At 30.3% G+C, this 16,414-nt stretch overlaps 1 protein-coding gene across 1 annotated transcript in view; it reads left to right on the forward strand.

Moving 5' to 3' along the window:
* LOC122529541 (neuroligin-1-like) overlaps positions 1-16,414 on the forward strand; it is a 181,630-nt gene that overhangs the window by 151,216 nt on the left and 14,000 nt on the right. Inside the window, exon 8 of the mRNA XM_043655776.1 lies at positions 12,338-12,762. Within this exon, the coding sequence (XP_043511711.1) occupies positions 12,338-12,762 (425 nt within the window). The remainder of the gene's footprint in view (positions 1-12,337; positions 12,763-16,414) is intronic.

Raw genomic sequence — 16,414 nt, forward strand, 5'->3', positions numbered from 1 at the left:
TTAAGGGAATTTTATTTTTTTCAAGGAACTTGCGCCTTTCTAAAAATTAAAAAGGCTTGGTAAATTTAAAAATTAATTGGTTTGGTAAATTGTTCATCCTTAGAAACATTATACTACCATGTTATCAGTTACCAACATTTTTAAATTTATCAAAACGCAAACTGTTAAATATCTTGATTTAAAGGTAAATGGACTTTGGCAATTTTCAAAATAAACGGCTCATCTATGTATATGTGTGTGTGTTTCTTTCTTCGTGATTTTCCCTAAAATGGAACAAAAACGAGCAAAAATCTCTAAAGAACGTTTTGTTTTCCCTTAGTTTGTTCGTCCTCTGTATACTTTTGAAATTTTGACATTTAAATTCGGGATATCCTATATACAGGCTGTCTCGTTTTTTAACCGTGAGGATGCAAAAAAAAAAAAAGAAAATTATACGTAACTTGAAATGATATTAAGTGGCTAATATCAAGTGACAAACGTCGTTTCATTTTTCTTTATTTTAGTTTTCGACATTTTTTGTTTCAAATAACTACATATTTTTTTCCGTTATATTGAGTATAGCAATTATTATGTATTAAGAAGTACATTCAGGCGTGCACGTCAAGAATGATTAAATTTAAAATTCATAACTTTGCGAGACACCTACTCTGCAAAAGGATGACATTTTGAAAATCTAAAGTGAAATGTTGAGCAAAAGTAAGTGATGAATGGCTTCAGAAATTTCAACCGACCAAGTCATCTGGATGTTTCCTGTGCTACAAAAAACATTTTCTTTTCAGCTATCAATTTTAAATTTTTTTTTTATGTTCAAAGTCACTTGAAGTTCACAGAGTGCGCGTTTGAATTTTTTTTCTTGAGTTGCGCAATGCAGCAGTTACTTCGAAAATAACATCGATGACTTTGAATAGTCTGGGAATATTTTTACGGGATATTGGCCATTCAAACATTCATATCTAAATAATTTTTACGTCCTTGTAATAAAAAATACTTGCGGGGCTAGTTTAAATACGAGACACTCTATATACAAGGTATCCCGAATTTAAATGTTAAAACATTGGGAACAGGGGATGAATAAACTAAGAAAAAATGCCATTTTCTCTCCATTTTAGGGAAAATCGCAAAGAAAGAAACTTATATTAGTCTATCAAGTGAGTAAGAAATCACTATTACTTGAGAATTTACTTTACTGGTAAATAATAGGATTAAATATCTCCATTTTGATCCACGTAGATGGCATTTAAATAAATGTATGAATAAATAATGTAATTAATAAATATAATTAACTATAATATAAAGATACAAAAGGTAAGCAAAATTGAATTTTGCAACACATGTAAAATTTTAGCATAGTATAATATAAAAAGAGCAACATATGCAGTGTTTTGTAGGATGTTTTGGCTTTCCAAAAAAATTTTACGATCGTGTTTTGCCATCACTATTCTGGCAGATAAAAATTTCTGCTTCCGTCGAGTCGGTTTTGCAATTAATTTAAATGAAAAATTGTCGATACTTTAAACTGTTGTAATTTCACAAAAAAAAAAAAATCATATGACAACCTACTTGGTCTCATTTTAAAACATAAAGCATCAATTTTTACTGAACTCGTTTTCTTTTCCAAGATATTTTAACATCACGTAAGAAATGGAAAAGTATTTTTTTCTTCACACGTATTTGAAAGTAGCGAAGAATTTTATTTATGACCAGATCTGTCATAGTTGTGAAGATTAAAGTTTCCTTGCAAGATTATTTTTCCATCGTTTTATTGAACGTTGAACATTAGAGTTTAATAACAAAAATTCAAAAGATCCTAAAATTTCGTCATTCAATCCTAAAGTTCAGTAAAATTATAATAAAGAATCGTGCACCAAGTTTCAAGGAATCGTTTCAAAGAAAAAAAATTTCAATTTTCAAATCGACGATGAACAACATTTTTTAATGTTCCTACAAAAGTTTGAATTTCTACAATTTTTGAAAATGGAAAATACTCTTATCTTCCTCGTTTGCTATATTTAAAAATATCTTTGGAAAAAACGAACTTGGTACAGGAGGCATTGCGCTTTAAAATGAAATTAAGTAGATCGTTATGCGATTTTCTTTTGCAAAGTTGTGATAGTTTAAACGATAATGTCCGTAAAATATCAATAATTCGAAAAGAAGTATAATTTGTTATATTCATTCAGAACTTTTGTTACAACATTCTTACAATACAAAGAAACTATCTCATCTAATTGCAAGTAATTTTTTATTCAAGAGAAGCAGTTGCTTCTATAAGCACGTGTTGCCTAAATAATTATAATTTTAAACTTGGAAATTGAAGATTTTGTTTAATTGGTGAAATAAATGTTTAATTATAGAGAAGACACTTTGAAGAGATTAATTATAGTACATTGGTATCTCAAGGTCATACAAGCGAGTATCGAATGATTGTGTATATATAAAGAAAAAAAAGAAAAAAAATTGTTAGAGTTAGGCAGTGCCAAATAAAGAACAGTATCAATCTTAAATTAATTTATTATTATTATTTAGCACACTATACACTGGCAGATCATGGTCTTGCTACGAGAACAGTGGAAACATACGACGATCATTCCTCTTGTAACGCGTTCCAACAATTGCAAACGCTGCCAACAAAATCAAACAATATTTTTTCAGTTGAAAGAGAAAATCGAGTTTGAAATTTGGCCGGCTAAACATAATATTGCCACATTCGGATAAATTTGGCATTTATTTGATTTCGCAATTAGTGGTTGAATAAAACATACAACGAAAAGGATTTTTCTACTTTTGTGCATTTTCACGCCATACTGAATTTGTTAATAATACAAATTGCATGGTCGAACCTCAGTTGCATGTTTGAGTAAAAGTTGATCAAGTACACGCGCACTTGGACCAAACTCGATTTTCCCGCAAAACCGAAAACGTTAATCGAAAAAAGTATTATTCACTCATTTATTTATTTATTTAAATTCTGATGGGGAGAATTTATTTAAATTCTGATGCTTTATAGCACAGAGAAATAGAGAAATTCGCATGTCCTTAGAGAGTTTACAAATATAAACAATAATACACAATAATATATTATAGTACCGAAAGAATACAAATCGGAGAAAGAAAAAGTGAAATCGCATTAAGGGGGTATTTCGGTAATCTGGCTTAAAAAACATCAATTTTTTCTTTTTTTTTTTTACGTGTTCTCAAAGTACATGCTTTCGAGAATGTTTATCTAAAAAGATTTGTTTGAATTCGTAAAATTAGCAAAGTTATTGATGTTTAAAGGAAACGGTGTACTGCTTGAATATCTTTGTACAAAAGGGTAACAAACGCTTCAAATGTGCTTTTCTCAAAAGATATTTCATTTTATAATATTATTATTTATATTATTATTATCTTTTGTATTATTATTATTTTATTTTTTGTACTGCTCGATTGATTGTAAGTATGAATATTTTTGTACAACGGATAACAAGAACTTCAAATGTGTTTTTCTCAAATTCATATCTTTTAAACTGGCTGACGGGATATCTCACGTTATAGTTGGCCGATTGACTTGAAATTTGGAAGAGATCTTCATCGAATGTACCTTCATCGTATAAACCACGGATTTCAAAATCTGATGTTTTTTTTTTTTACCATCCAAAAGACAAAAAGCGCAAGGAAAATCGATATTTAAACTCCAAAATGCTGTCATTTTTTTAATTTTCAAAATTTCGCTATTTCCGTGGTTCATGCGACAGTCATATCTATACTAATTAAGATGCATTTTGGTTTTTTAGTTTAAAATAATCAGGTGGATCGGAATCACGTCAGCCATTCGAACCCCTATTTAAAAACATTAAACTTTACCCAAGGCTATATAATTTCCACAACTTTCATTAATTTTGTTAAAAGAAAATTTTAAATACTCTTTAAATATGAATACTCTTTAAATCTGTGTGCGAAAACTGTATACCAAAATGTATCATGGTTTCCTTGGGAAAAAATCCCAAAAAAGTCGATTTTTTCAAGCCGGATTACCAGAATACCTCTTTAAGTTCAAGAACAATCTTGTAACGAACATTCATAATTATTTGCTGAGCTAAAAAACGAATCAATATGGGTAGCATGATAATTAGCCTCTGTGCATATTCTGCAATTCTGTCGAATTTAGATCTCTTTTAAAAATCTAAAACAAAAGATAATATTGTTGATGATTTTGAAATGAAACAACAAACATATTTAGAGCATATTTAATTTGAAGAATACTATAATGTGCTTATAATAAGAACGTAGATGCCATTTCTCTGAAAAAAGATTCTTTTTTGTAAAAAAATTTTAATAGCGTGTCTCGTATGCTGAAAAATTGATGGAAAGCAATAATTGAGTGCGTGATGATATTTTAGGTGTACAACATTTTGCAAAAAGAATTCTTTTTTTTTTTTAGAGAGAGAGAAACGACGTCCATGTTTTTATTTAAACACACTGTTTTTCATAGTTGTCGTGATCATTGTAACGACTTGGATTTTCGAGAGCAAATATTAGAAATCTGTTCTTTCGAGTTTTTTTTTGTACAAGTTGCATATACTCAGCTTGGTTATCATTCAATTTAATTTATTCAACTCAATTTAATTTATTTAAACGAGTTGGAAAGTTCCTTTTATGCAAAAAGATAAGAGAAAGAAAGAATAGGAAAATTTGCAACGATAGCAAATTCGTCGACAAATTTCTGACAATTCTTCTTTTCTAATGTCGTGGAAGTAGTAATCAAAGCCATTCAAGGGCTCTTCAAATTGAATCTTTTTTCGGAACGTGTCATTCCAAAAATTCTAGTAATGTTACTGGCGTGCTAGTCTTTTTGTTCTAACGGTGTAATTATCGCCGTAAAGAAGCCGTAAAATCAGTAGATCGAGGAGAAACGATTACGAAAGATTATTTTTAAATTGAAATAAAAGAAAATTAAATTTATTCTAATTTTTCAATTTATTTTAATTTACTATAAATTTTAATTTATTCTATATGATATTTCAATTTGTTTTAAAAATTAAAATTTAAAACAAACAGAGTCACTTGACTTCTAATAAAAAATAATATCGGCAGCTGTACTTCGAACGTCCATTTTCATTCATAAAGTGCTTCCATTCATTTATTTCGCCCTCCGAATGATTATTAATTCCAATTGGTTGCATCGATTCCGCAAATTCTATTTATCTCTGCATAAACTACTTTCAAAAAATTTCTCCATTACTCCCCTCCCCTCTCCCAGTCGTTCGACAAAAGCCTGGCTGGGGAAATATACCTCGCGCTTCGAAATGAAATATGCATTTTAATCGGCCAGCTCGAGGAAGAAATTGGCTTAAACGTGGCAACTGCGCTGAATCATTTTTAATCGTGGTAACGGGCTTAACGAGAGGCGAGCGAGCAACTACGCCGATAATTGACACGGGGCTCAATAAATTAGTAATTAGTGGGCGCGCACTGTCGCAAAATGCGGGCACCGATTCGTGCCGGTTATTATCGACGATCCAACGGTCACGGTCGATGGACACTTTGCTAAAGCGTATTTCCGCGGCTCCTTGACAATTTGATAATGATCGAGCGTTTCGCATTTACATACATACAATGTATGCATGCGCGTGCGCGGATCATGACTTCTTGAATTTCAAATTAATTATCGCGAGGTACGAACGAAAATCGAGGTTAAGAGATATCGGTAATAAATTCCGCAAATAAATTGTATAACATGTAACATTACGACACAAATTATAATTTTATATGTACATATATTGATGTTTGTGATTGCAGATATCATGTACATTACATGTTGTTACTATAGTTATATATAATTGAATATAACACGGAACGTATTATTAAATATATGTCATTTGCAATTCTATTTATAAATTTGTAACCTTTGATTACAAGTTTTCATTCTTATGTTAACGTCCAAGTAAATAAGTCTCTTTGTATCAAATTCCAATCAATTTATATTATAATTTATACTATAATTTATACAATTATATTTATAATATTTGTATTTATAATTATATAATTATATTTATAATATTTGTATTTATAATTATATAATTATATACATAATGTTTGTATTTATAATTATATAATTATATTTATAATTATATAATTATATTTATAATGTTTGTATTTATAATTATATAATTATATTTATAATATTTGTATTTATAATTATATAATTATATTCATAATGTTTGTATTTATAATTATATAATTATATTTATAATATTTGTATTTATAATTATATAATTATATGCATAATATTTGTATTTATAATTATATAATTATATTTATAACATTTATATTTATATAATTATATATAATATTTTAATTTTTATTAAAAATAAAAATTAAAATATTATATATTTATTATTTAATTTTTATTAAAATTATACATAATTTGAAGTTCCTTTGTCTTTTTCGTTCTCAGAAACTGGTCTCGTTTCTGCCAGCAATTTATTTGCAAAGCAATGAACGAAGTATCGTTTCAAGTAAAGCGATGCAACATTGGAAATAATAATTCTGTTCAAATGATATTTAGCATGAAATTTATGCAAATGTATGAATTTGTGTAAATGTATGAATTTATGCAATTTATGACGTTTACGCATTTGGGAATAATCATTTTATTCAAATGACATTGAACGTGAAATTAATGAGGTTTAAAGCAGGGATCGAAACATTTAAAAACTTCTGTTTGATCTTATATACATACTTCGTGTAAGAATTAATAAGAAGATGTCGGTTTTTGTGAAATTTTTACAGAAAAGAGTATTACATTTAAGAACATTTTCGAATAATGTTCTCACGGAACAGATATTTTACATGGAAACAAATTGTTCCTTTTTAACAACGTTTCAAATCAAAAATCCATTCTTTATATTATTATATTAATTATCTATTTTTATATTTGATATTAATTATCTGTTTTTATATTTTATATTAATTATCTATTTTTATATTTTATATTAATTATCTATTTTTATATTTTATATTAATTATCTGTTTTTATATTTTATATTAATTATCTATGTTTATATTTTATATTAATCATCTGTTGGAACAATTTTTACATTTATATTTTATTTTAAATTCCACTCCGTCAGAAACTTTTGTTTTCAAGTTTTTGAAAGAAAACTTTTATTTCAGCATTCATTTATCTCTTTTCATCGGGACTTGTAATGTAAGAACATTTCTCGAAAAAGTTCTACGATCTATCATTCAAATAGACTCTATTTAAAAGTTTCTGAACTTTTTTCATCCTTGGTTTAAAGCAATCGCCAACGTGCATTGCAAGTTTGCTAGAACAAGTATATTACAGTAAGAGTTAATGATACGTACTTTCAATTTTCAGAAAGATAATTTTCTCCACAATTTTTATACTTTCGTAAGAAGCAATAGAAAGTCTAGTTTATTATTCCACTGGGCATTAATTAACTCGCGACTGTCTCTGTTCTCCTTGTGAAATTCTTTTATTCTTCTCGAGTCGTTATTATAGTCTCTACTCTTGTTACCTGTCAGATATTATACTATTACATTATGTCAGATATTATACTTATTAGTTATCAACAATTGTTCAAAAGAAAATTTGAGCTGGATGTCTTCCTAAAACAAATATTCCAATGCAAATTTATATGTTAAGTCAAAAATCGAAAAAGTTGTGGAACTTTTAACTAGAATCGTGATAATTTTTGGAAAAATTTTCCTACATTGTAAGCTCCGATGAGAACGGATAGGAAAAAGTTTCAATTAAAGACAAATTTATAAAATAAATAAAATAGAAATTTGTCTGTAGAAACAATAATTTCTTCGTCAATATTGAAATAGTTCTCAATACATTGCAACAGATATTGAATACTATTCAAAAAATGACATTAGACAATTATCGAAGGTCAGTTGATATTCTGAATACGTTCTTCGTTTGGAATATACGTGGATAATTCAAAAATATTTCCATAAATATATAATAAAATATATAATATTTTTATATTTTATATTATATATAAATATATATAATAATATATATAAATCAAAAAGAATTCCTCCGGAAAGTAATTATTGGAAAGCGATGAAATACAATGCACATGATATTATTTATAATATTTGATAATTAAAATAATTTTCTAGCATCCATTTTATGAAACTACAAAATAGCACATAAATTAATTGATCTGGTAGTTGTTCTATTGTTAAATTATACTTTCACCTTTTTGAAAGTTTATTAATACATTCCTAATTTTTTGGTACTAATTTGTCTACTTTGACATTATGCAGTATCTACTTTGATATTATGCACTATCAAAGACTCAAAACTAGTATAGTTGTATCGATTAGTTTGTTAAATGAATTAATAAATGAGCCACTCATTTTCCAAATCGGTTATCTGCACTTTTTTAATCTTTTTTTTAATTTTAACGTCAAAGTACCATAAAAGTATCATAAATAATTTCCTTCGGAAGTCGATTTCTCTAACTACAAACTCTGATGCAGGTTGTTGTTGTGAGAATTTAGTTGGTTAACTAATTTTTTATACAATTATGTATTAAAATTATATATATATTATTAAAATTAATTTAATACAATATATTAGACATAATAATAGCACTTATAATCGCAAATAATTGTTATCTTAATTATTGCCATAAAAAAAGGAAAATTTGAGACAAACAACGAATTGACTAAAATAATTTAAACCAGTGAATTGACTTAAAGTGCATTGAATAGAATTAGAAAAATCGAAACTTTGCAATTCAAATATGATTTTAAAAATGTAGAATTTAATGTCATTGATATTAGAAAGTCTGTAGCAGGTAGACCACTAGTTTTGAAAAATGGTAGATCAGCCTTTGTTCCATCCCAAAGGCAGAACAGTGACAAAAAAGAAGAAGCAAGACATAATGAATTTAATGAAATTCATTCCTCCTAGTAAACATGAAATTTAAAGACAAATCAACATGGTAGCACCTCGAATGTATGTGATGTAAAAGATATTATCATTTATGTTTCTAATGGTTCAATTTAACCACGCTAATACAATAATTACTATCATTAATGTTTTCTAAAAGTTTATAATAAAAAATTTTTTTGAATGTTCAATTTGATGGTATTATTTTCACTTGCCAAATCAATCAACTCTGTTAGTCATACCAAATGATATTGATAACAACAATTATACCACTTTGTGCATTTCATGTGCTGTTAGATGAAATCTAAGGCTTGTGAACAATACATTTTACAATATTTCTTTCGAATTTACATTTTAAAGAGAATTTTAAACAATAAAATGTGTACTACTCTGTCACTTTTCTGCGCTTTTTGTTTTTTTTTGTAGTCTAATCTATTTGAGCGGCTCAAATATATGATTCCGTTGAAAGAACAGAGTTAATCTTTATTCACGAAATTTTTATTCAACATCATTCAACATGCACCATTCATTTTTCATTTTAACATTTTTCTCTGTAAATAATGATAATAATAACGTGTACTAGAAAAGCGCCAAGTTGCTCTAATTTTAATATTACAACAATCTCTGTATATATATTGTTTTCTGTATAGTCGGTTTTGTTCTGAATTTCTGCTCGTTATAAATATTTGGAGACCTTCAATGATAAATAATAATTGCAGAAATAGGCAAAATCGAAAGAATTGCCAATAAATGTACTGATATAAATATAATAAATACAATCTACTTGGTTTTATTTTAAAACGTGAAACTTCTACTTTGACAACTGTGAGTTTGTTTCTTTCGAAAATAAATTCGCATCATGCGCAGAGGGTGGAAAAGTAAGGACGCTTTTCTCTCGAAAATTAAAAAGCGTTTTCAAACATTGAAAAAATTTTCTTCACGACTAAATCTACCATGGTTTTGAAGATTAAAATCTCTCCTTAAAAATCTTCTTTCTTCACTGACGCTGGATGACGAAATTTCTTTAACGCAAACTCCAAAGAGAGATTTCAATCTTCGAAATAACGGTGACACCTAGTCACAAAAAAAAAAAACTTGTCAACGTTTTTTACAAGTATAACTCTCCCGTTCGCGTTACACGTAAAATCATCTCCGAACAAAAACTGGAGAACGAAAGACAAATTCAAACACGTGGAAACAGAGGCTTTGCCAAAAACAGTTGCATTTCAAAACGTGAAATGATTTTCTTTTCTTTTTTTTTTTTTTTTTACGAAAAAAGAAAGATTTACTATCGCTCCAATGTACGTCGATTAATGTCAACGCTCAAAGAAACGTGTCAAACGGGGGTTGAAAACGATTTCGCCCGTGAATAAGTTTAGCGACGCGACGCGTCGCAACGGTTCTCCATTCGCCGCGCGCTGATATGAGAATTTCAGCGGTGAATGAAACTTCTGAGCTTCGTCGTTGCCTGCTGCGTCGCGGTGTCGTTGCAAATATTCATGCCGAGCACGAACTTCGCAATTGTTGCGTGATTCGGGCGGACTGGGGAATCTTTCCCGACAGGAGAGGTGTAGCTGCCTTGTAATTTCGCTGACAATTCCCTCCCCCGCGCAACTGAATTCGTGTCAACAATTTCATTAAGCGCGTTACTCGCCATTGTAAATTAAATTACTGTCGAAACTGAGAACAATGCGCGACGATATCCAGAGCGATACTGTTTTCTATTCGGGCGGAGCAGCGTGATACAGATGCGTCGATATGTTGCAGTTCGATGAACTTTAATCCTTTGCTCTTGGCAAACTTTTCTCGTTTAACCAGCAATTTATTTTGACGAAGCATTCGTCACTTCAAATAAAAATGGCGTAGCATTCGAATGATACACGTATAATACACGAAATTTTGTCGATCGTGTCTTCCCTCAGCGTGCGATGTCGTTTCACCCCTTGCGCGGACCGTAACGAGTGACCGCTTTCCTTTTCAACTCGTCGATATCACTGGATAGAAATGATTGAAAAGTAATAAATTTATAATTTTCCCTGGATTACATTTAAATATACCTAAAACTGAGAAAATGTTGCAATTTGGGATAAAAATAAATTGTCGATGTGCGTTGCGTTGGCAACTGATTGCGGACCATAACGAGTGACCGAACCGAAATACAATAAATCGTCGCTTTCTTTTACTTACTTTTTGAACTCGTCGGTACGACATCACTGGATAGAAATTATTAAGAAGTAGTAAACTTATCATTTGTTTCGCCTGGGTTACATTTATATGTATGTACTAAGAACAAAGTATACTAAGTTAGTTTTAAAACTAAGTAAACTGAAATGTTGCAATTTGGGACACGTCATTCCAGCGAAAAAAGTTAATACAAAAAAAAAATAAACAATAAAATATGTATTTTCGTATGTACTGTACTGGAACGAGTGTTTCAACCCATCATGCGACAATAAATTCGGTAAACGTGAAATGAATAAACACACCAAATGATAATTACGCAACTACTTCGATGTCTTCAACATTTACGACAGTAACTGTACATACAGCGTGTCTATAAGGTCTCTTTACAATTTCAAAAATTTATTACAAAGACAAATGAAGAGACAGACAAGTGGAAATTATTACAAAATGAGGCGTGTATATTTAAATTTTTTCCAACTCATTTAATACATCTCTATATAGGCATCATTAATTGCACGAAGCACATCAAGACGGTACTCGATTTCTTGCCATGTTCGCTATACCATACTCTCATCAATAGTGGTAATGCCATCAGTGATCCTCTTACCTTTGTTCAATACACGACATCTTTAACACATAACCTCACGTATGTGTCCATAAAGTCTCTCTCATGACTCAGAAAAAAAACTTAAATATACACGTCTCATTTTGTAATAACTTCCACTCATCTGTCTTTTCATTTGCCTCTGTAATAAATTTTTGAAATTGTAGAGAGACTTTATAGACACCCTGTATCTCGGCCACTTTATTCAATCGCGAAGAATCGTAGAATAAAAGTTCTAGCGATCCATCCGATATGATTACTCAGAAAATAACTTAAATATACACGTCTCATTCTACGATAATTTCCACTTACCTGTTTTTTCATTTACCTCTGTAATAAATTTTTAAAATTGTCAAGAGACTTTATAGACACCCTGTATCTCGGCCACTTTATTCAATCGCGAAGAATCGTAGAATAAAAGTTCTAGCGATCCATCCGATATGATTGCTCAGAAAATAACTTAAATATACACGTCTCGTTTCGTAATAACTTCCACTCATCTGTCTTTTCATTTGCCTCTGTAATAAATTTTTGAAATTGTAAAGAGACTTTATAGACACCCTGTATCTCGGCCACTTTATTCGATCGCGAAGAATCGTAGAATAAAAGTTCCAGCGATCCATCCGATATGATTGCAGAACGGTTTGAACGAGACCAGGAGGGATCGTATCCTGCGCACATACGTGCGTAACACGTATCGCTACCACCTTCACGAGATCTACTCGACCCTCCGCAACGAGTACACGGACTGGGAGAGGGGCGAGCAGAGCCCGTCAGCGATCTGCGAGGGTCTCCTTTCGTTGCTCGGTGATGGCCAGGTGGCTGCCCCTCTTCTTAGGCTGGCGCTGTTGCACTCGACCGCCGGCGGACGTGGCTACTTTCTGCATTTCCAGCTCGGCGACCGGCCAAGCCAGAGGGGCGAGGAGGTGCCCTACCTCCTCGGGACACCTCTGCTTCGCGCGGACGACGTGCCCGTTCTCTTCGCCCAGGCAAACTACACGCCGACCGACGAGAACCTGTCCAAACTGCTGGTCCACTATTTGGCCAACTTCGTGAAACGTGGGTGAGTCTTTTTCTCTCTCTTTTGCCTTTCGCCTTCTTCGCGCCTCTGCGTGACCGGAATTCTCAGATCCTGAAGCATCGACGAAACCCCGAAAGAAACGTCGGACCGGGGCATTTTCCAAATCGGCTGCAACATGCTCGAATAATAAAAACTTTTGTACTAAGACGTCAGGCTTCTGGCATAAAGAAATCTGTCTTAATTTAGATATTCGGTGATGGTAATAACGAAATTAATATAAAGATTAAAATATTAATATGATATGTTTGACCACTTGCGGTAGCAACTGATTGCGGACCGTAACGAGTGACCGAACCGTTATATACAATAATTCGTCGGTATGATATCACTGGATAGAAATTATTGAGAAGCAACAAGCTTATCATTTGTTTTGCCTGAGTTACATTTAAATATACTTAAAACTGAGAAAATGTTGCAAAAATTTCTCGACGTGCGTCATTCCATCGCAAAAAGTTAATATAATATTAATGTAATATTATACTATTAATATCTATAATCAATATAATATTAATATAATATGGTATAATACATTAATATCTATAATCAATATAATATTAATATAATATAATATAATACATTAATATCTATATTATATTAATATAATATAGATTAATAATATTAATCTAAATTTAAATTAATATAAATAATATATCGCTCGATCACTGTTAGTACTTCGCGTTTACTTGTTGTAATTCCCAGTATTCGTGGGCCTCGTTCAACATTCTCTAAGAAGATATTGTTTCTAGGGAGATTTAAATATCAGTACTTTAGTTTTAGGTCGGATTTAATCGAACTTTAAATCCGTACCTTAAATTAACCGGTTACAATTCGCCAATCAACGTGTATAAAACAGGTAATAAAAAAGAAACACTAATGTCTATCGAAATGGAGAAATTTCACACTTTAAAATGAGGCCAACTAAGCTTTTTATTCCAGATGAAAAAACCAGAATTTATGAAAAAAAAAATACGAGCTGAATGTCTAGTACATCTTTATCAAGTTCGAATAAAGATTCGCTTAAGATAAAAAACTGTTTCTAAACAAAAAGTTGAAAAATCTGTCAAAGTAAATTTATTTTAAGTTTAATTTTACAAAATTAATCGTATGAGAAAAAGGACATATTCATATTGTTCTTGTCTTTCGTGCGTAAATTTTACGAAATTAAAGTTGTTAATGTTTCCTAAATTATTAATCTTTTTGGTATAAATAAGTAGATACTTTTTTATAACAAATCTCAAGAAGTACATGACCATTTGGAAAAAAACCTACGTGAAATCGTTGCAACATAGATTAAATATTTGATTTAAAATAATATTTTACAGTCGTTGCACAGTCAAGAATAATACGGCAAATAATTCAGATTAGTATATCATGACGAAACTGAATTTAATTCCATTCCACTTCCGGCACCAAATTTCGTTGGGTTCCGCGGAAGATGCGATTACACCCGGGACAAAAAGAAAAATAGCATACTCTATATTTTCTCACATTATGCATCGTAAAGTACAGAGAATTATTCGATTGGACTGTTACATCGGTGTCCTTGGACGTGGATGTACGCGTAGTATGTTGAATGTTATTACCGAGACGCAATTTCCCAAAGAAATGTAGATATTGTGTAATCGCGAGGCTGACAGAAAAATGGCATAATTCGAATATTTGATTGCTCCTCGGTGGTACAGAAGCTATCGAAAGCGTAACGTTCGTGTGAACCACAGCCAGTCAAGTGCGTATCAACGCAATGAATAAATAAATCTGTAAAAATGGATTGTGGGAAGAAATTAAATCCAGCTGAAATGCACGCGATATTGAAATTAAACGAAGAACATTATTCTTCGACAAAAATAGCCAAAACAATTGACAAAAGTCGTAGAATGATGATGAATTTATTAAAATTACAAAGATCCCGATAATTATGAAAAGATGAAAAAGTTGTGGACGTCAAATTTAAGCTTGACTTACGGCGAGACAACTGGCAAATGAAGCTGGAATTGCGACAAATGTCAAGAATGCTCGACGTCTTTTAAAGAATTGTAAACATCCGAAACGACGAAAATTGCAACGAAGATCTTGGTTAAAGTTAAAGGAACATAAGCCGTGTCGTTTGCAATTTGCAGGGAAACACGAAACAGTTTATATGAATAAAAAAAATGGCAGAGTCTTATTTACTGATGAAAAGAGGATTTTCACATCAATTTAGACGGATCTCGGCTATATTATATATAATGATTTACGAAAGAAGATACGTATATACGTCGCCTCAAAATACTCCTAAGTTGACAAACTTTATTGCCAATTACAACTAAAAGTCGACTATCAAATAAAAGTTATGAGTTTGAAGATTACGCCAGAATTAATAGTAAGTTGTGTTGCAGAAAGAAATAAGTATATCGCATTATGAAAATGCCACAACACATTGTTGTGAATTTTTTTCAACCACAATCCTCCGAATTTTGCAAAAAGCTTTTGCATTGTGGTGTGCAACGCATTCTGGTGCTTTGAGCTTAACATACATGAAACATGTTTGTTTAAATATGAAAAATATTATAAAAGATATTTACACATATGCGTTAGATTAAATATCTGTGATAAATAATGTAGTTCAATTAGAATAATGAATTGAAAAGAAATAACGAGAAAGAAAGTACATTGCTATGATTCTAATTTAAAAACAAGTCGAAAAGGTAGAATACGATTTTTTCATAATACTCCTCAGTTTCAAAATCTGTTTTTTTTTTTGAAAACGAATGCTCAAACGGAAAAATTTCATTCTGAATTTTTCATGTACTTTCGCGAGTGGATTATTTCACTCCTATCTTGTTGAAAATTAGCCAAATTCAAGTGTACTTTTCAAACAGGATTTTTTAAAATCGGGGTTTTAAACGAAAAAAATTTTGTCCTTTTTCTGTGACTTATTTTTTCCACGTCGAATCAGCTTCTTATACATATGATGAAGAAAAGAGAGAAATAATTATTATCAGCAAATGTTACACTTGATATAAATACAATTTATAAAAAAGGTATATAAACAGTGTTAGTATTTTATATTATATTTATATAATAATATAAATATAATATAAAATATAATAATATTTTATAAATATTACAATATTTTTTTAATCATATTATATAAATATAATATATGATATAATAATAATACGTTAGTATTTATATTATAATATCTCTATGCAATACTATTACAAAATACGATATAATACTATTTTTTTATGTTTCCATAATTCATTTTCTACATTTAACACAAATTTAATATAAAATTTGACATTTTAATCTGGAAAAAATTAGTTATAGGTTTCCACGTTGATGTTTCATTCTTATTCTTAAATAATTCACAATTACGAAGAATTCAATCGAAATTTGATCAAGTTAGAATTGTGTTGAGGCAACATTTTTTTTTTTTTCCAATTCTCCACATTAAATGTCAGACGATAGATTTCTTTATATTGACAAGAAATCCCGAAGCAGTCCTTTGTCTGTTAGAAAATCATTCGTCTAATATTCATTCATTCTAATTTTAATCCTGTTAAGTTATGGCTGTTGTTGTTTGAATATATCTCTTTTACTTAAAGGACCATCCATTAATGTGGAAAATGATGTGAATTGCTGGTTTTAATTT

Source organism: Frieseomelitta varia, unplaced genomic scaffold (genome assembly GCF_011392965.1).
Source record: "Frieseomelitta varia isolate USP_RPSP 00005682 unplaced genomic scaffold, Fvar_1.2 scaffold_292, whole genome shotgun sequence".
Classification (NCBI taxonomy): domain Eukaryota; kingdom Metazoa; phylum Arthropoda; class Insecta; order Hymenoptera; family Apidae; genus Frieseomelitta; species Frieseomelitta varia.